The sequence below is a fragment of the Coloeus monedula genome (assembly GCF_965178545.1).
Source record: "Coloeus monedula genome assembly, chromosome: 1".
Lineage (NCBI taxonomy): Eukaryota > Metazoa > Chordata > Aves > Passeriformes > Corvidae > Coloeus > Coloeus monedula.
In genome coordinates, this window is record NC_138781.1 from 96,768,345 (window position 1) to 96,788,698 (window position 20,354).

General features: G+C 38.6%; 1 protein-coding gene across 1 annotated transcript in view; it reads right to left on the reverse strand.

Annotated features, from left to right (window-relative positions):
* Positions 1–1,047: 1,047 nt before the first annotated feature.
* Positions 1,048–20,354, reverse strand: part of LOC309572992 (dynein axonemal heavy chain 5-like) — a gene marked incomplete at both ends in the record, with an annotated part of 150,677 nt that continues 131,370 nt past the window's right edge. The window contains 4 exons of the mRNA XM_082281607.1: positions 1,048–1,266; positions 2,613–2,834; positions 7,173–7,381; positions 15,850–15,982. Of these exons, the coding sequence (XP_082137733.1) occupies positions 1,048–1,266; positions 2,613–2,834; positions 7,173–7,381; positions 15,850–15,982 (783 nt within the window). The remainder of the gene's footprint in view (positions 1,267–2,612; positions 2,835–7,172; positions 7,382–15,849; positions 15,983–20,354) is intronic.

Sequence of the window (20,354 nt, forward strand, 5' to 3'; positions counted from 1 at the left end):
ACAAAAATTTCTTTTGCTTTGAATTTGTGCTAGCGAAAAAAGCCAAACACATTTTCTGCCAATAGCTTCCTGTCTATTAAAAGAGAAGTATCAATCATCCTTCAGTTACAGAGTAGACAGCAGTGGTGCTTAACACAAAAATACTTCAACCATTTCAGGTGAAGTGTGGCCTGTGTGTTGTCTTCTTTTTCTTTAAACTAAACTGATGCAAAATACAGAACAAAAAGCAGTTAAGAGGTTTGAGTTTGCAGGATTCAGGCACTAATGCAAATGGAACAAGCACTAGCAGAGCCAAACTGGTGTTCGGATGTGGTTTTTTCCTGCTAATAATGGGGGGTGTGCACACCTTCCTTATAAGTGGATATAAGTTTAGAAATCAGTTAATAGGGGCAAAGGGCACTTCTTGTGCAAAGACGAACACTCCTGTTTCTATGATTGTTTACATTAAAAAGGGACTGTTCAAGAAAATGGTCGCAGCCATTAGTAAAACCACCCAGCAAGTTTACAAATGCAAAATCAAAGGAACTGTGCATTGAAATATATGCAGATAAACATAATGCTTTACCATGCATTTAATTATCTTGTCATTACAGCTTTACTAATGCTATGGATTATAAGATTTTAACTACAAAGTTGAATTTGAAAATAATTATATTATGAAAAATTCTTGTATTAAGAAGAAAGATAGCATCTACAAAAGAACCACCATAAGATGTCAGAGAAGTTGTCACTATCACAAGCACTTTTTTACATAGTGCTTCCATTATGAGCAAGTTAGTTGATTATATTCTCACTTGCTTTATAACAGTTGCCAAATTTACACCTGCAGCTGTTTTCCCTCTGATATTCCCAGGATAAATAAATTTAGTATTTTTGCTGTGAACAGAGCAAGCTGATCTATGTGCAACTAAAATAATCTCTATGTGTCACCTGCTAAATCCCACCCTCCTGTGAGAAGGTAGCCACCACTTTGACAATAACAATGCAAGTCCTACTGGCTGCAGCTTAATCCTACTTGATGGTTCATTTTTTCATAGCTGTCTGTCCTTATTTCGAACTGCAGAGCACTGCAACCCCCCTCAAAGTCCAATGATCAGGATTCTGCACTGTTTTCAGATACAAAGAGAAAATGTATGTCAGGTCTGTTCTCCGAGGCTTTTTGTAGACAGGGCAGGAGTACACATTTCCGTGTTGCTTCCTGGGGTCATTCCGCGCTGTTGTGCTAACAGCATACACATGGATTACAGGAAGGCTTGTGAACAGCACCTGAGAATGTTAAAACATACACAGGGCTCGGCATTAGAGAAGCAGAATAGGGTGCCTGAATTCTAAATGCCAGAACTAGATTCAGTGACGGCCTTCAGCAAAAGCACCAGCACCTCAGCAGACGTACACGTGAGAACTCAAGTCTTACACTCACTACTGCATTGACACTAACTTTAAGCCTGTGGCAGCTCAGGGACGACAGCCACCAGGAAGTCTGGTGGAAGCAAAGGAAAGCAGTAGAAATCTGGAAAACTGCATGCTGTGGAGGCAGATGGAAAAATGGCATGGTGGTTCTAGGAGGGACAGCAACCATTGTCTTTTTTCCCTTCCTTTGCCCCTTTCACTGATGTTTCCCATTCTTACCCCACCTCCTTTTTCCTGAATGGCAGGACTGGAGCTACAAAAACCAAGCTGGAACCAGCAACCTTCCTTGTTACCTCTGCACTGCTGACAGTGGAGCTTCTAAGATCCAAGGTGCCTCTTGGGTATTTATCCAAGCTAGATCCCCTCAGGCCTTCCACCAAGATAAAGTATTCATTGTCAGGGGATAAAACAGACCCAAATCCAAGAGCAACATGGAACCTTGCTGAACACTCCAGAGCACTTAAGTAAACCCCATATTTGAAGGGGTCTTTTGACAAACCCAGCAACAGAAGTTACACCTGGCAAGGTTTGGTTTGGAAAACTTTTCTCTCAGTCAGACACAGAAGTGTTTTACCTATGGACAGGAATTACCTCAATTCCAATTCCAGGACAGTTAGCACTGACTTGGAAAAAGTGTACCAGTGCAGACAACGTCAATCTTCCCTGGACCGTGACTACAGTATCTAATCATTACTCTGTAGTTAGATTTTAAATCTGCTTAGTCACATCAGCGAAATGTAACTCAATGCATGGATAACTGAGCATAAGCCCAGAACTAATACTCTTCCTCATATTATAAAACAAACACTAGGGATTTCTAGTCAAGAAAACACTGACCTCCATATCAAATCCAGCCCAGGGCTTTGGAAGCTTTGATAAGGTCCCCCTTGGTCAGTCAAAAGAAGACTGACTACAGGTTGCACTATTTTATTCAAACATAACTGTGCTGCTAGGGCCCCTGAAGCCAAGAAGCCCAGCATCTGGTCTGCTCTAGTGCTATGCATCCTAAATTAATTTTCTGACAGAAGCCTTTCTGTTCCCTTCTGGTGGGTAAAGAGTCTTTCCTCTTCCCAGCGCCACTAGTGTTGGTTACCCTCTTAAAACCTGTTGTGAAACCACTGCTGCAGGCACTCAGCATACTTCCTGGTTTTCCCTGAGCACTTGCATTGTGCCACAGCCTGTTACACTCACTTGATCCTTACCTTTGGTGCTGACTCGATCAGCTTACTGTTCCTGCGGTCCCAGCCTGCCCCTTCGAGGAACAGGCCGTGTATGTAAACCCCACCAATGTCAGCAGGAGGAGGGCCAACAACATCCTCTTTCATCATCTTGGTCACTTCACTGTACAAAACCACACTGTCGAGTTCCCACCCTTTGGCTAAATTCATGCGAGTTGTCTCTTGCCTCATGGCTGTTAGGAATCCCTAAGGAGATACACAGGAATATGACACAGAGGATTTTTTTTAAAGCCTTAAATTTAAACAATTTACAACATTTTTTTCCCAATGTGACATCAGCTGTATGAAAGCTCATCCCGCAGAATTTCATGTACATATAAAACAAATTCGGTAGTGTAAATCCAATGGTTTTCTATATTTTCTCAGCACCATGCATCCATATATAATTGGCGTGCACACGTCGGTGCTAAGAAGCCCCCACGTTGGCTTATTTAACATATCAGAAGTGCCTGTATAACTCACCTCACATGCCTTTTTTTACAACCAACCAGATGGAGAGAGGTTCATAGGGCTGCCAGATTAATGTGTTTTGAGAGATTCCAAACACAGGTAATTTCTAATTCCTCTAACACTGGCTATATTATTCACCTTTTCTTATACTGACATTGTAAAAAATGCTTTTCAGTCAACAAATAAGAACACAAAGGAAATACCAGCTAGAATCATGCCATTAAATACTGAAATGCCTCTGACATTGTGCTCAGTGAAAAGTCTTTATCTACTGCAACAACATAGGAACACACATGAGGAACACACAAAGGTGGGAATTAATGAGCCAACAGCTCCACTAGGAAGAAATCAGGAGCAATGAAAGAATTGAAAAAGTTTTTATTTTTCTTCAATATTCACAGTAGAGGGTGCTCTGTTGGCCTACTGTTAGGGCCAAATGAATGGAAAGAAGTCAGATGTGGGAACATTGGCAAACTGTCTACTGAACCCAGGGGCCAATCTCTGTCTGATAAGACTGGAGTGCTCCAAGCACTTTGTAGCCATGCAATACCCTTTAAGTTATGAGAATGTGAGATGACTTTCACGAACTCAGGTATTTCTGTTAACTTACATTGGTTGTTTCTCATTAATATAATACCAGAGACCTCAGGACAAGTGTTTTAAAGAGCTTCTGTGATAGCACAGATAATTGTAATTGCGTTTCAAATAGTTGAGAACTCCAGCATATAGCTGAGGGACACAGGATTAAAGGCCAAATTCTTCTATCAGAAATACCATTAAATGAAAGCAGAATCCTTGCAGTAATTTGTGGAATTTTAATTTGTAGAAACATGCTAGAACCAATAGTTTAAAATACATGAAGTGTTCACTGCCATAAGGCCCCAGAGGGCTACTGGATCCCAGATAAACTGAAATATTAAAGAAAGAAGAGCCTGAAGAGGACAGAGCAATGACTGTATTAAGGGAATCAGTTCAAAGGCACCATGGAAACACTGGAATAAAAGTAAGCTCAGAGCTGTGACTTGTCTTCAGGGATAAGGTTTAGATAGCAGATTATTCCTACAGACATGGCAGGACCTATACACTTTCTGCAGTGGGACTTTTAATGCTTATCTGCTCATTTGAATGAATCCTAGACAGCGTTTGAAGACTGCAGCTGTGAGCTGGAGGCCCAGCTGGGTGTCCCAGAGTGGGTGAATGGCACAACAAAGAGCAAGACAGAATCAAGTAGCTTGAGGTGCCACTGTACAGCTGAGGGCTTGGCTCACCCCAAAACCCTCTGTCAGGGACATAATGAACCACTTGCCATGATATTTGCTTCAATTTCTGGTAATCCTTTAATCCTTTGTTTGTTTGGTTTGGTTGTTTATGGTCGGTTGGTTGGTTGGTTAGGGTTCGGGGGGGTTTTTTGTATCTGTGTGTTTGCCTTTTCCTGAATTTCTCCCTGTCCAGCTCACTGAAGCCTGCTAAAGCTTTGTCCTTTGGCCTTTAAACAACTCATGCGAACTAACTCTGAACCTTCTAGTGATGGAAAAGCAGGCACCCATGGAAGCTGTGACAAAAAATATGGAAATCAGTTAAGTCTGTTGCTCTCACAATCATATTTTCTCCTTTACCTTACTATGGAGGTTCCTTGTTTGTTATTTACTTTGCAAATACTGAGCAAATTATGGCAGGTTTGCTAGAACTAAGTGGGCACTGAGGAATGGAGGTATTGTACTTCATATTCGGATTAGTATCCACATTGCTTTGGCATCTAAGGGTCGTAAAAGTAGGTTGAGGGTTCATTATGCTGAGTACTACACAACCAGAAAGACAGTTTTGCCTCATAGTGCTTAAAAAATATATATAGGACAAGTGACAGGAACTGGATACAGAGATGCAAACAAGAAAACAATAAAACAGTGTCAGCCACAAAATGGAAATTGGGAGGTAGAAATGAGAAATGCCTAATGTCAAATTTTTGATGAAAAACTCCAGTAACATCAGATTAACTTCCAGGAGGGAAGAAAATTCATGGCATTTCTTGTTTTGTTCACCCCAGTTATCTTGGCCCCATGCAGACACACAAGGGGAATCAGGTTTCTTATACATAGAAGTCTGAGCCAGCCCTCATTTGTATCACTAAAAATAAAGATTAACTTCTGTGAAATTACTGAATTTATCCTAGTGAATAAACAGTCCAAGAGACTGGTCCTATATTATTTTTTATTGCCAGAATGCCTCGTTTTCCCAGTGCTATAAATCTACTTTATTGCCCTGTGTTATCCATGGCATTTATCCATTGACTGTAAGGCAAACAGTGAGATATATGCAAGCAGACAAATGACTTAGGAGCTGCATTTCATCTCACAAATGAAAGGATTTTTCTGACAACTTCTCAGGTATTACAAACAAGCCATTAGAACTGCAGCACTAACACCTCACCACCTCAGCTTGTTTGAGAAGACGAAAATCAATTTTCTTAACATATGAAATACTGATTTTAAACACAGCAATATGACTATTAACAAAATAATAGTTAATTAAAAAGAAAATGAGTCTTTGCTCAGGTGAGTTGCTTTTAGAATGAGCCACTCCCACAGGCTGGGTTACAGAAAGTGGCGACTGCAACAATAACTGTCTGATTCTTAAGCTTGTGATTGTCAGCGCAAATAAATTTTTTAATCTCTGCACACAATGTATTTAGGGACTTAAAGAACTAGGGGTTATGAAGTGTGTAATTTTTGTATTTCTAGAGGCTTTCTCATTTACTATGGTCTATTAAATCACAATTTGTTTGGGGACATTTTACACTGATTATTTGGCAGCTCTTTTCAGAAATCCAGCTATATGGATCCAAAAAAATGTAGGATGCCCAATTTGGGCTGGCAAAATTTCAGAACCCCAGAGCACAAAAAAGCCAGCTAAAATGTCCAGTACAAAATCTGTATCAGTTCTTGCTCATCTGTAGTGCAAAAGCAAACACCAACGAAGCCAAAAGCCTGTTATTGTTGCATCCAGCCTGATCATTGCAAAAGTTACTTTGAAGTATTTTAGAATGCTGCCATCAGTGTGTTGCTAGCAAACCAAGTATGGAAGCACAAGCATTTTATTAGAACTCCTACTCCTCTCCCTCGCACTTGAGAATCCTTTGCTCGGGGATTCTGTGAACCCCCTTCCATGCTATAAAGTTGTACTGGCAGACAGCTGACACACACAGGATAGATGATAGATGGATATTTCCCAGCAGTAGTCCTAGAGAATATTTGCCACTGTTGCTTTCTCTATTCTAGGCAGCTGTTTCAGCTAGCTTTTGCATTGCTAACAAGTACTGAGATTAAAATAGGTCTTTAAAATAGTTCTTTCCTGAGGCTTCATAGAAACCTGTTGGCTGGATACTCTCACAATGACTCATTTCCACAACTCACACTTCCCACAAACATCTGTGAATCATAAAAAGCTTTAATGGATGTGGATAGCTCTGCAGAGAAACTACACATCATCTAGGTATGTATACTTTACTTTTTTAACTCTGCTCTCAGCTGTTCCTTTTTCTGTGTTTCATTTCATGCCAGGTTTTTATTTTAGATGGTGCAGACAAGAGGCTGTATTTTTTATATGTCTCTGCAGACCATGTCTGGCACAATTCTGGGGTGGTATGAATAACAAACCTTCCATTTCAAGGAACTTATTTGCAAGGATTGAGAACCAAGTCCAAATCTCTTCTTCCTATGTCAGAGTTCTGGAACTTATCTTGTTTTGTACTCAGAGGGATTTTCATGCAAAAAATAAAAAACAGATCACGGTAACAGAAGAGGTAAAAAAAGGAAGATTAAGTTGAAATGCGAAAGCACGTATTTACCCAATTTCCTCATGATTAAAGCAGCCAAAGATGCATTTCATCATTTCAGTAGCATTATTTTGTTCTAGCAAAAATTTCTTCAGTAGATACTGAAGATAATTTATCCTATATTTATGCTAAAAAATTAATATAGATTACCCTTCATATAGTGAATATTAAGTCAGCTTGAAGTCCTCCCAAGGTCTAATTCTGTTACTCAGAAGTTATAAAGGTCAACATGGCAATCTTACCTGTGGATTAAAGAATCCTGTCATCCAGAACTGGTTTGGACGGCCATTCTGCAGCCAGATGCTGAACTGCTGGTTTCTCTCAAGAAGATCAGTAAACCAAAATCCTAAAGTAGTTGACTCCCAGGAAATCCTAAACCACAGTTTTGGAATTCTAGCATCATAAATATTATCTAAAGCATCTTGCAATTCTTCTGACATAATTATGGTTCCTGGAAGATAAGCAAAATGTTCAGAATGAACTTTCCCCTAGCTTGCAAAGGCAATTAAAACTTCCAAAAAACATTCCGAGTCTCATAAACCCTCTTTTTTTGTGCCTTAATTGCACACCTGTAGCACTGCAGTCTTATCAGTTTGTAGTTAATTTGTTCAAAATTATAAGACTTGATTCAAAGCTAAAGGTGATAAGATAAATGATATCTCTTCTGTTGTTTCGATCAGAAACAAAGATATGTTTCTTAAACAACTTCTTCTCCTTCATACACATTATTTATATTCATTATATTCACAGTGTGTTTGGAATGTGATTAATCATTGAAAACTTTTTTTCTAAATTTTAATGGATCCTACATGCACGATCAATGATAGAGATACACTGTGTAACTCATCTATATCCTAAGCATGTACTGGCAGTGATTATATTCGTGAAATTCACTATTATTAATGATAACTTTGTACATTTCCATTATCAAGATTCTCAGTGGGAAAGCAGTAGGTAGAATAAAGCTAGAGGCAGGGTTTTTTTTTTTTTTTTGGCAGTGGCGGTGCATACTCATATATTCCATGCATAGTACTGCTCTCTCCACTAAAATGCTGGCATTTACTAAGACAGTGATTTTTCAGTGACTCTCACCATTCCATGTGCTAGAAGTTCCCACATCTTATGTATTCTCAATGGTACTGAGATCTGGCACGCTGCCATGCCTCAGGATGACTTCTCTGTTCGAGAAACTGGTTCTATTATTCTGTTATAGAAACTGGTCTGGTGGCCCCAACTTTCATTAAATATTCATGTAATACCAAAGTACAATATATCACCATGCACACAGCTGCTGTAATTGCCACAAGGACAACATAAGATACCAAACAGAATTAGGTGGCTTCCACCACAGAACATGTAAAGGAAAGGGAGGTGGTCTGGGTGACTGCAAAGAACTGCAGTGGTCCATCCAGACATACCCATAAGGAAATGTGGCCTGTAATAAGAAAGCATTTCAAATACCTTCCTTCCACTGAGGATGACAGGGCTTCAGTTGAGGAAAAGGAAAAGTGTATCCAGAAACCAAACACCAGCTTAATTTTGAAGAATAGAGCTAAAACATAAACACTCCTATAACAGTGTGTGCAAATCTAGTGCTTTCTATGACACATAAATGGCAAATAGGCTTTGATTTCTTCTAGCAGATAATGAATGATCTGCCTCCATTTATATGCACCTCTTTTAGTGCAACAAATTCTTTGAGAAAACCATTACTTTTACAAAACAGTAAATATTAAAAAATACTCCCTATCCTGCGTTCTCTGCAATTGCTTTGTAGTCAGGCTCAGAATCACATTCTGCAGTAGCTAAGAGACTTTTAGAACACAATTAATAAACCTTCCCTTTGGCTATTAATCTTCTCTTATACATATAACCAAGAGAACCAACATTTAAGAAAGAAGCCACTCCATGTCTTCTCCTCTTTCCTTAGAAAAACATAATATTACACCATACACTTTATTCATCTTTTAGAGACAGAAAATGTGGGAAAAGAAGTCTTGCAATGCATGTTGGTTTCAACTTCATAGGAACCATACTGAGGGCACAAAACAAGTGAAGAGCATCTTGTTTTAGCCCTGGGGATCACTACCATAGAACTGAGAAAGAAAGAACTCTTTCATCTCTGGTTATTCCTTGTTTTCAGGCTGATATATTCAACTTTCTCCTTTCCTTCTCTATTCTTCTGGGCAGGCTGGAGCTTTTCAGATAGGGAGATACAACCAGGCTCTGCCCTGAAGCATTGTGAAATCCCTTAGGATGCCTGCCTGCTATGACTCAGAGCAGCTGTTGAGAATGTTAAGGCAGAGTGTTCTTGAGGATGAGGTATGTTCACAGCTCTGGCCGTGCCCATATAGCTGCATAAATATTCCTAGTGAGTGGGTGTCATCTCTGGCAGTAGGCACACAGTGCTTGAATTTCAGCACTAAATGGCATCTGTGGGTGTTGGGATGCATTCCTGCAGCCAAAATACTCTGATAAAAATAAAAATAATTAACAAAATAAAATAATTGTCAGAAATAAAATCAGTACCATAGGAGAAAAATCATGCCATCTTTCTGGACAGAAGTGATACAGATGTTTGAAAAACTATCTTTGATAAATTGAATGAGTAGTACAGTGCCATAGGCTTCTCATATTTAATTTCTGAGAACCTCAGAGCACTGTACTATATGAAGAGACTGAATGTCCTATGAACCTAACATGACAGGCTCTAATGTTCTATGAATCAGACAGGTCAACTGTTTATAACTTTGTTATTTTGGGGCTTACTCCATGATATTCCCTTTCTTGAATGGCATAAAGCCCATCTGAAAATGACTGATGATGGGTCAGGTCAGTTAAAGACATTAGGGCATTTCCATACTTCAAAAATAATATCCACTGTAACCCTACTGTTGTTTATTGTATACAGAGTTTGGAAATTAGGATTCCCCTTTTTGATTGCCCTAAATTTATACCATCCCCCTTCTAAATCACATCTAAATCTATCCAACTGCTGAGTGGTGAATAACCCAAATAAAGCTTTTCAGTTCTGAGGATAACTAATTTTATTGATAATTAAAGTAAATAGTCTGTTCTTTTAAAATGATCTGGTTTTAGGGTGATTCATTCAATAGATATAATGTTTTGAATAGACTACATCAGGAGCTTTTATTACTTCTTGGAGCTGACCCTTTTCACTACCATACCTCCCACAAACTGAATCTGAAAACTGTGTAATTTGTAAAATTTGGATCTGTTTTGAATTTCACATTCATGAGAGTGTCTATCTGAACTAGGAAACTTACATATCTCATTTAAATGAGTAGCTAAAGTTAGGAACAAAGGAAGGATCTTAAATTCCAGCATGAACCAAAAAAAGCCTCAGTCCACTGACTGATTCTCTTCCCACAGGCACAGATGTAAATCAAAAATAACAAGAATAATTATGTAGGATACAAATGAGATGAGAAAAAGTTACTTTCTCCATCAAGTACAGTTTGCCAGCAGCTGATATCATTATAATAAAAGAGAGAACAATACTTGCTAGACAATGAGCCTGTTAAGCTAGCCTGAACAGCACATAAAGAAAAAGCTCAGTGAAAGCATCAATCCATTATTGACTGTCCTAGTTGCAAACCCAGAAGCTGACTTTTCACACTTTAATTCCCACCCAAGTTTACAACCCAAAAAACCTGCTTTGTTCTTGAAGCAGTCACACCTTGCCTCCACCACCAAGCTCCAACTCCCCCTTCTTTGCTGAACATGTTGAAAAGAAAATACTAACTTGTTTATAACTTCCTAAGGTTTCCTCTCTTTCTGCCTTATGGCAACAGCTAACACTCGCCTGTGTTTTCTCCAAAGCTTTTCTTATTATTCCACACAAATGCTCAAGGTATAAAAGCTAATGTATATTTTCCTATACCTAATTTTTTTTTTTTTTTGCAAGCTTTAGTGTGGTTCTGCCAGCTCTGTGACCACCACTGCTGCGCTGATAGAAGTCAACTTCTTTGCTTCAGGCAGTTCTTTGGGTATTTTCCTCTCTCTTCATTTGCAGTGCTTGGGCACTTCAGCATTTGGAGGTGATTCCTGGGAAGTTCTCGGAAGCTCATTTAACTTCACCATGCTGTTTTAATCCCAAGGCCTCTCAACAGTTTACTGCTTTCTTTTGCCCCAGCTCTCCAGAAGAGGAAGAGTAAAACAGGCAGCCAAGACCTGCCATGCACAACACTCTCTCCATGTTTTACTTGTAGACTGGTATTCTCTCCACCTGCATCTAACCTCTGCCCCTGTTCTGTTTTCTCTTTGTTTCCCATCTTTCTTTTCTGGTGCAGAATCCTCTGATTTAATTCTTCAAGTCAGGAGAGATGAGAGGGACTAAGAAGCTTGAGTAGCATGCAATTTTTCACATAGAAAAGCACAAAATTCCTAGATTCTCCTCAATAGCTAAATCCTTCAGTCAGAAAGATGGCAATTTGAAAGTAACCTTGCAAATTGTTCTGAAAATTTACCAGCTCCAGAACTAAATGTTCTTGGCTGAAGAGTCCTTTCCATCAAAGGATTGAAAATAAAAATTTTAAAGCAGTAATTTGAAGATGAAAATCCACACACAACTCTACAAAAAAGGTAATACAAATCACTACCCTGAGCTAGAGTAATACAACAGGCAGATAAACTCTATTCTGCAGTTTGTCCTTAATGTGCAGTGTGTGTTTCTAAACAGTTGTCCTGGCCAGCGTCATGGCAAGCATATGTAATACCAATTAAGAAGTTCAGAAATGATGTGCCACACTGTGAAAGACAACAGGAGGGATTCTGGCATTCTTATCAGGATGAGAAGCAATGGATGAGAGGTGCTGAGCCAAGAGTAACTACACCACAAGACATACTAGAATCATCCCTTCTATTCCTCAAATGATGTCCCCGTTGTTATATTCCATTACTGTCTTTACTGAGTGCTCTTAATCACTTTCAAATAAAATCCTCATCCAAAAGTGATGATCCCTACAAGCCTCACACACACACACACAGAGTAAAACTTAGTAAGGCAAGAGCCCAAGATCTTTCAGTCCAAAATTCTATTACCACTGTCAGCAAGCCAAACTAAAACTTTGTTAGTGTTAGCAGTCTTACACCATTACAAGTCAAAATAGAACTTAGCCAGACAGGGGGAATCAGTCCATACTTCTCCCTTCCATGGGAAATTACCTTTCCTGTGCACTCTGGCAAGACTAGTTTCCCGAGCTTCACTTTTTTACCATGTAGGTTAAAATAAATTACCAGCTACCTCTTTTGACTCTTTTGGACCTCATTTATATCCCTCTTATAAGGTGCTACATACAATGAACAGAAATTCCTTGCAGTATCAGGATACAAACACTACTTTCAACTTCATGGTATTCTGAGTTGGAAAAAAGTTGCAAATCTTTACCTTGGGCTTAACACACAAGTTTGTGTAGGTGACATAAAAATCCTACACAACTCCTGTAACGTGTACAGAACTACATCACCATAGAACTGCTGTTTTTCCAGAAAAGGACTGCTCTCTCCTAACTCTGCAAATACTGTATATACAGCAGTGATCATGCGGCTCATATATGACATTAAAAGATAAAAAAATAAAAGGTTTCTCAGATGTTCTTCACTTGTTCATGAAGTAGGCAGTTTAGATGATTCCAAAGGATTAGTTTGAAACCACAAAGCTGTAAGGTACCAGAAACCAGGACCAAGTGGATGCAGTTTTATGACCAAAGTAGAATCTAGATATAAGCAAATGAGTTAAGCATTTGTTTCTTTCACAAGAAGCCCTTAAACACAATGTTAAGTGGGTTAAAAAGAATCAGGATTGAAATCATACTAAAAGCTGTGCTTATTTCCATTGCCAAGGATTTGCTACCTACTTTCAGTGCTACTACAAGTATGCTCCACTTCATTCATGGAAAACACTCCCACAGAATCTCTCTTCTCACTTCATTCACCAAGAGAAGACACATAAAAATGCTTACCACTCTTATTCAGTGCATGGAGAAATAAAGACAACCCCACAAAATCTCACAGACAGACCACATTCAAACAAACTCAACTCAAACAAACTCTAAGAGGCTAGGAATAACTGGATGGGTCATTAGGTTTTACTGCATTTAGAAACACTATCTTCACTAGTGGGAGAGGGGGTTTGGAGCATCCACTCTACAATAAAGAGTGAGGGATTTAGTATTCTGTGCCAGAGGCCTCTACACCACCAGAGGCAGGCAGTAAGTACACAGGAACTTAATAGCTCAGATACTGCCCTACAAGGAATGGTCATCTTCTGACAGGGCTCAAGATCTGCTGCTCATAACCCATTAAGATGTGGCATTTTTGGTGCAGATCCCATGTCTTACTTCTCCCTGTCTCTGAAAAGATTTCTCTGTTTGGAACATGGCTTCTATTTAGGGCACTCGAGAGGACACCCATCACTGCTGTGTTCTGATTTATGGTGAAACTCTGTATTATGCTAACTGTGAAATAAACTCTGGGCAATCAATAAGTAATTAAAGCAGAAGTAATGGTTGGGACATAAGTGAGAGTACAATGTGCAGCTACAATCTAATTACTACAATTTGATCCAGAAAAGGTATCCCTCTGGGCAGCAGTTTATTGGCGGAGACGAAAGCTTCTGGGGCATATTTGCCAACAAACATGTTGGACACATGCTGAGCATCCTCACCCCTCCCAAAAGCTGAACACTGCTTAATTTGCCCTCGGGACAGAGGGGCATAACTGTCAGGGCTAATTCCTTCTACATCCCTCATGTTCAGCTGCACATGGGCTCTCCCTGAGGAGGGATTTACATTACCTCAAATGTAACTTGGTGAGCAACATCAAAATGACAAGGTCCGACCATTCACATCCAAACTGGAGAATCAGATATTCAGACTTCCTTTCACAAAGCTACATGACACAAGCTAAAGACGCACTATATTCTTAAACACAAAATTATGTTGAAAGTTTAGGTCCACCAAAAGTGGGCGCTGGGACCTTAACACGTTCACGAAGCCAAAGCCAGATACATGAGCTGGGCAAATGTAAAAAATCACATGACCTGTTTGAGCAGGCAGATCAGTTTACCTCATTGTAAAGAAAAAGAAGCACCTCAGATGACCTGAGATTGCAGTTGACTAGTTTTGGGGGAGAATCTAGTGTGAGATAGCTTGGAGTTTTCCCTTTTGCTGAGGTAGAGTGCCTGAATGTTCTTTCCATCCCGTAATTAACAGTCCACCATGTGCACTTGATATATCATAAACATGCCAGAAGCCATTAATTGTTATTTTTAACTATACATCCAATTTTGTTTTCAGAGCAATTTTTCACTATATTTAACTTGTCTGTCCATAAGAAATTATGTTTTAGAGAACTGCATGAAAGTTACAGCATTAACTTGATTAAACATCTGGCAGAAGACTGTGCCCACTGTGGAACTGAATGTGAAGTGCAAATAAATTATGTTACTCATCCACCCCTCTGCAGAATATTATACACATTGAGAATTTAAATATATCTGTCACAATCAAGGAAAGATTAACACTTTCTTGGATGGAAAATATTATTTTTATTTACTTGAAAAGGGACTCTATTCACACATAAAAGGGAACTTTCAGCTCAGGAAGAAAGGACAATTGTTTCTTCCAGCTTGATCTTTGCATATGTTATTACAGGATATGAAAGCTTATTAGCCTTGGGCACATTTATGAACCTCTTTCCTATATTCAGATTATAGGCACGAGGTTTCTGAAGCACATATTGTTGGCTTAGTGTATCATACAAATGATAGGAAAAAAATCCCTTTTGATTCTTGTGTAATAAAAACACAAATTAAAAAAAATCTCCCCTCATGAAAGACATTGTCAAAAGACTGGAAAACACGAGTAAGACAGATTACAGTAATGCCATCAGCTATGTCAGAAGGGACTAGTTCTGAGGCATTCTGACCTGCTCCCTGTGAGGACAGTTTGCTGTCTCAGATATTTTCTGTCTCTCTGCTAGGGAACAGCAGACTTGGGTGAGATCTTAACCAGCGGAATCAACCTGCTTCATTTTAATTTATTGTTAATTCAGAAGCTTGGCTGAGCAACGGTATGCTTTCCTTCCTGGGTATTTCAACTCTTGCAGATGAGCAAAATAGGAAGTGAAAAAAAAAGCAGATGGTAACATCATTATCCCTTCTTTTTCCTCACTCCTTTTCTGATCCAATTTTCCATCTGCTTCTAGTTGCCTCTACTCTTGGTTTATTTTAACTTCATTCACCATTGCTCACTTTCAGCCAAATACTCCCGTCTCTGAGAGATACAGAGTGCTGTTGCCTGTCTCCTGTGATGCCTAAAAGAAGAACTCTCTCTCTCTCTTTTGACTGACACTGCCACTCACTTCAGCTTCCATTTAGAGACATGCCACTTGGTATAACCAGTTTCACAAAAATGTCAAATTTCACCTTAAATTAGAGTCTTTATCACCTTGACTCCTGAGTTCCCTGTCTCTCAATTACTTAGCAGCAACACTTCTACCTTGTTCTATATAATTATGTCTCAGCTTCATTTCATAAATGACTTTGGTACATGACCCATGGACCTAATCATGCAATTCAGGTCCTCTGAGCTCTGTAGGATCCTAGAGAGGATCACAGAAGTGATGTAGTGCTGAGGGACATGAACTGCAATACTGGAGCACCTGCATGCAGAATAAATTTAGGTGGAGTGTCCTTAGAGATGTAATCAGGAGATTTTAGGGACTAGAATTAGTGGTCATATGATAAAGAGAGAGAAAAAGAGAAAAACTGAGTGAGAGAGGGAACAAAAGAGAAAGGAAGGAAAGGAGGGGCAATATTTATTTAGTCATATGGCATAAGCAACTGTTAGCAATAAATATTGCACCTTAATTATGATTTTTGATATTGTAGCTTACCATCAATAGCCAATTTGAGATCAGTCAGTGTAGTTCGAACTCTGGATATAACAAGTTGCATGCGGTCAATTTCTTGACGGAGAAATATGTTTATGGGCTGAGTAGCTCCCATCTTTTGAAGCTGGGCTTTCACCTTAAAAAGAATAGTGCAATGATTATAAAATCTAATCTCCTGTTTCCCATGCAATAATTTTTGAAAGCAAAAACATTTTCAGAAAAGAAACTTTTTAGTAACAGATGGCCCTTCAAGCCCTGTGCCAACTGTAAGATTTAGCACACTGTGACTCATTAGCTTACCAGAACGAGCTCCTCCATCATTCTAAGAAGGGAAAGTTCCCTCTTTTTGAAGGGACACAGCAGTTCCTTCTGTCCTTGTTAGGCTGCAGGGTCTTAGATCTTTTAATAAAAAAACCCACATGCTATACAAAAGCATGTTTGATGGTAACTTCTTCATATTTCCAAATTGTGCTAGGTGAACTTTCTCACCTTTTCTTGCCCTGCTGAGCTGAAATAATGCAACAAATGGAGTTCCACTTAACAAGCACAATGATATGTAAAAGCTGCTACTTTCAGTAGCCTGTGAGTCGTTCATGAGACAAGATGCTCATGGATACATTACTAGAGAGGCAAGATTGCCAGAAATAATACAGATGCCGCAGAAATCTGTTACACCATTATGTGCACCGTTTTGCAAGTAGGAGCCTTTGGCCTTTTTAGGTTTTAAAGACAACAGTTTCTTAGAAATTCAACAGAGAATATTTTCAAAATGGAATCGGTTGCCTGTGTTAGTTAAGGACATGACATAGTAACAGTAGCAACAGCATTCCCTGTCTCGCTTTTGCAAATGATGTGTATGGATTGTGCTTCAGACATGCACTGCGTGTTCCATGTATATCAAAGATCACTGTACATAACAGTGAGTGAGAGAGGGGTTAATGGCACCTGAAAAAATCATGGTGCCCATACCCCACACAGAACCAGAATTCTTGATTTTTCAGACTTTTGGCTGTTTTTCCCCACTTTCAGAAAGCCAATGGCTCATATATCTCATTGTATACATTATTATGTATACTATACATTTTATACAAATAATAAACATTGCTAAAGATTTAATTATTAGACTGAATAGAAAATTTCTGCAAGACGAATATCATACAGCAGTTGAGTAGTTACAATCACTAGTATAAATATGCAAGTGCTTTGGCAATTTCCAAATCTTAAATTTCAACTCCAAGTCCAATAAAATACTCTTTCTCAACTTTCTGTATTATCCTCCTTGGGAGACAGCTATCAGCAAAGTTATACATCATATTTTAATCACAAGGACCCATGGGTTTGTCAGACAGAATGTCCAAGAAATAGGTGCCAGCCAATTATGCTAATGCTTTGCAGTGTGACAGTACATTTTACAGACTGAATTAATGCATTCTGCCTGTGAAAGAGAAAAAAATACTAAAATCAGCTATTACAAGTCTAGAGCTGAGACAATAAAGTTTTTGGATAACCCCCACAATGAAGTATTCTGACTATTTAATACAAAATCCAGCCAAAACTTCTGCTTTCTGAAAAATTTACATAAATTGGTAATTCTCCCTCTTGACAAAAAGGAAAAACATTTGATTTATTTTTTTCAGAATACTTAGAAGTCTAGTGCATGCCACTAATAAGAAAGGAACTATGCAGAATATAGTCTGTGCATGTTACCCTTTAAATAAGAAACACACTTTTTATTTCTAGTCTACAAAGCATGTGTTCCTTTTGAGGAGCATTTAGAGGAAGAATTTCTCCAGTTTGAGGAAAATTTGTATGGAAGACATTGTTAAAGGGGTTATTTTCCAAAATATTGATATTTATGAATCTACAAAGAGGAGATGAAGTAGAGATTGTAAAATATTACTGCACCGACAATAGTACAACTTAGCTAGTGAATTCTCAGAATTTACACATTCTTCTGATCTACTTTCATGTACCTACAAGAACACCTGTAATGTTTTGAATAATGAAGCCAACCAATAAAGCAGAAATTTGCTAATCCAACCTAGATATGCTCACAGCATTCAGTCTGGAGCACCAAGCACAACCAGATATCAAAATTGAAAAAAATTACATACTTCTTACTTTATTGTATACAAATCAATCCTGATCTGTGGTGAGATTTACTGGATATAACAAAGTGCATTTCTTGGAAATCTTGCTGCAAAGGCTCTTTGAAACACAAGCTCTGAGGTATGATTAACTAGTTTTGTATTAGAATTCTTATCAAGCAATCAGATGACTTACATGCAGTGCTGTATTTATTATGACATAAAGAGTTGGATACTGACTCTCAGAAAAAAAAAAACCTCAAAAGACAAAACTCATTAACCAAAATAGCCTTTCTGAGATTAATATACTAATTCCATAAAGCCCACTTAGAACATCTCCTTTTCATTATGCAAACAGCTATCACCTAACATAAAACAATGTGATTTAAGAAAGGAGTTACTAAAATCATTATCTTAATGGCTTTGTTTGCATGATTTTGCAATGCATATCTCTACTGTGTCAGATTCCTTTATGCATATTTCTTAACTGTCCTCAGGTCACCAGTTTCTTTGTCACCACATACTTCATAGGACTATCAGTAGAAAAGTAGCTGCTGAACTCATGCCATGATCATTGATCAAGTTACTGTACTAGTGACTGCCTATGGCTTTCAGTAAATGCTATTATTTTCAATCAGACTTAGTTACTTACTACATTCTTTGTCAGCAGAAATGGGAAGTCCATCACTCTATAGATGGACAGCCCAAATCTCTTTTCAAGGGATGCCAAGGACCTCTTCCTTGTTGTACACAAAGAGGCAGACAGTGAAATATGAAGAAAATAGAGGAAGCTCTAGAGCTGGATGGCCACCATATCTGATAGTGGTAATAAGTAAACCAGGGACATATTACAGAATCTTCTATGTCAGTGTTTCAGTTCAGAACCTGAAATTTTTTATTTGGGTTTTTTTTGTAGCAAAAATCCTGCACTGAAAACTAGATTCCAGGCACACAAAGGTCTTAGCTTCAAATTAAACTAACCCAAAAGATGTGCTTCAGGGATTCTAAGGTACTTCAACCACTAATGCATTCAGCCTATAGCCCAGACTAGAGTTAGACCAAGGCAAATTCCCCAGTAAAACATCTAATGAAGGCCCAGGGTCCTCAGACGAATTCCTATTTCCATGCAGTGCTTGCTAATGTAGCCATAGCCTTAGAGGAATTGCAGCTAAATTAGTACTACAAACAATATTTAAAGAAAAAACTGCTGCTACTTGCTATTCCCTAGAATGCTGTTTTTCAAGCTGCAAGGACCATTTTCATTGTAAACTTCTCTGTGTGACAGGCTGACATTTATTCTTGCACCTGTCTTCACTCACAGGGACTGACTGGACCTAATCATTTTACCACTAATTTCTCTGTAACCTGCGAGGTGAGACCCAGAAGCAAATGGGGTCATGAAAGCAGAATTCTTAGAGAAAAACAAGGAGAGTTTTAGGTCAGGAGGAAGGTTCATTTTACTTTTCCATCACCTGGGCCAAACCACAGGCTGAGAAAGCATGCAAAGGTTACTCGCTTTGTTTCTACTCTTTTGGGTAAGTTACTTGACTGGTGAGAAGCATTACAAGAACAACAAAAGAGGAAGCGTATATCATGGGGTAAAATGGTCGCCCTGTTTTGAAAGTTGTTGAGACCGAAATCATTGCCAAAGGCTAATAACTGAGAAATGAAGGCCTTTCTGTGACAGCCGGAAATTTCTCTGGATTCACAATGTATCAAGAGAAAATACAATCCTGAGCTCTGAATGTCAGCAAATAATTGGTTTTGGTACCATCTGTCCCTAACCCAGTCTGTTGGGGTTGTAGCTCTGTGCAAATTCACTCCACATATTCTAAAGGGAGCCACAAGAAGTTCTCTAAGGTAGCAAAGGCACCTGCCACTTTCCCTGAAGAGAATTTGCTTTTAATTACCTTCGTTGTTCCCAAAATTTTTTATTTTCTCCACTGATAGTATCTTTATACCTAGCTTTTCAAAGACTAGCATGTCACGGCCTTACTGGAGCACAATATTATTCGAAAAGCAAACCCAAGCTGCACTGCTGGGACTAATGAATGTTTCTCTTTTTACTGCTCTTTTCCAATGAGGTACGCATATAAACTCTTTTTCTGACATATTCCCACACTCTCTTATAATTTAGGATATTGGTTTTATTTGTTTCAGATCTGTTAAAATGATCTAGTATGTAACAATGTCCGGAATGACCAAATGTTGATTCAAATTGACAAACAACTGAACTCATCTCATTCCCTTTTTTTCCCAAATGTCTCAGGAAGTAATTACATAATCCATTTCACTCCTTATACTTCCAAGTATAATTTCATTTGCCATATTGTAGCTCCTGCCAAACTCCATTGCTTCTTCCCTCAGAGAATATCTAAACTCTACCTTCTTTTCTGCTCTATTAATGAAATTCTTGGTTAT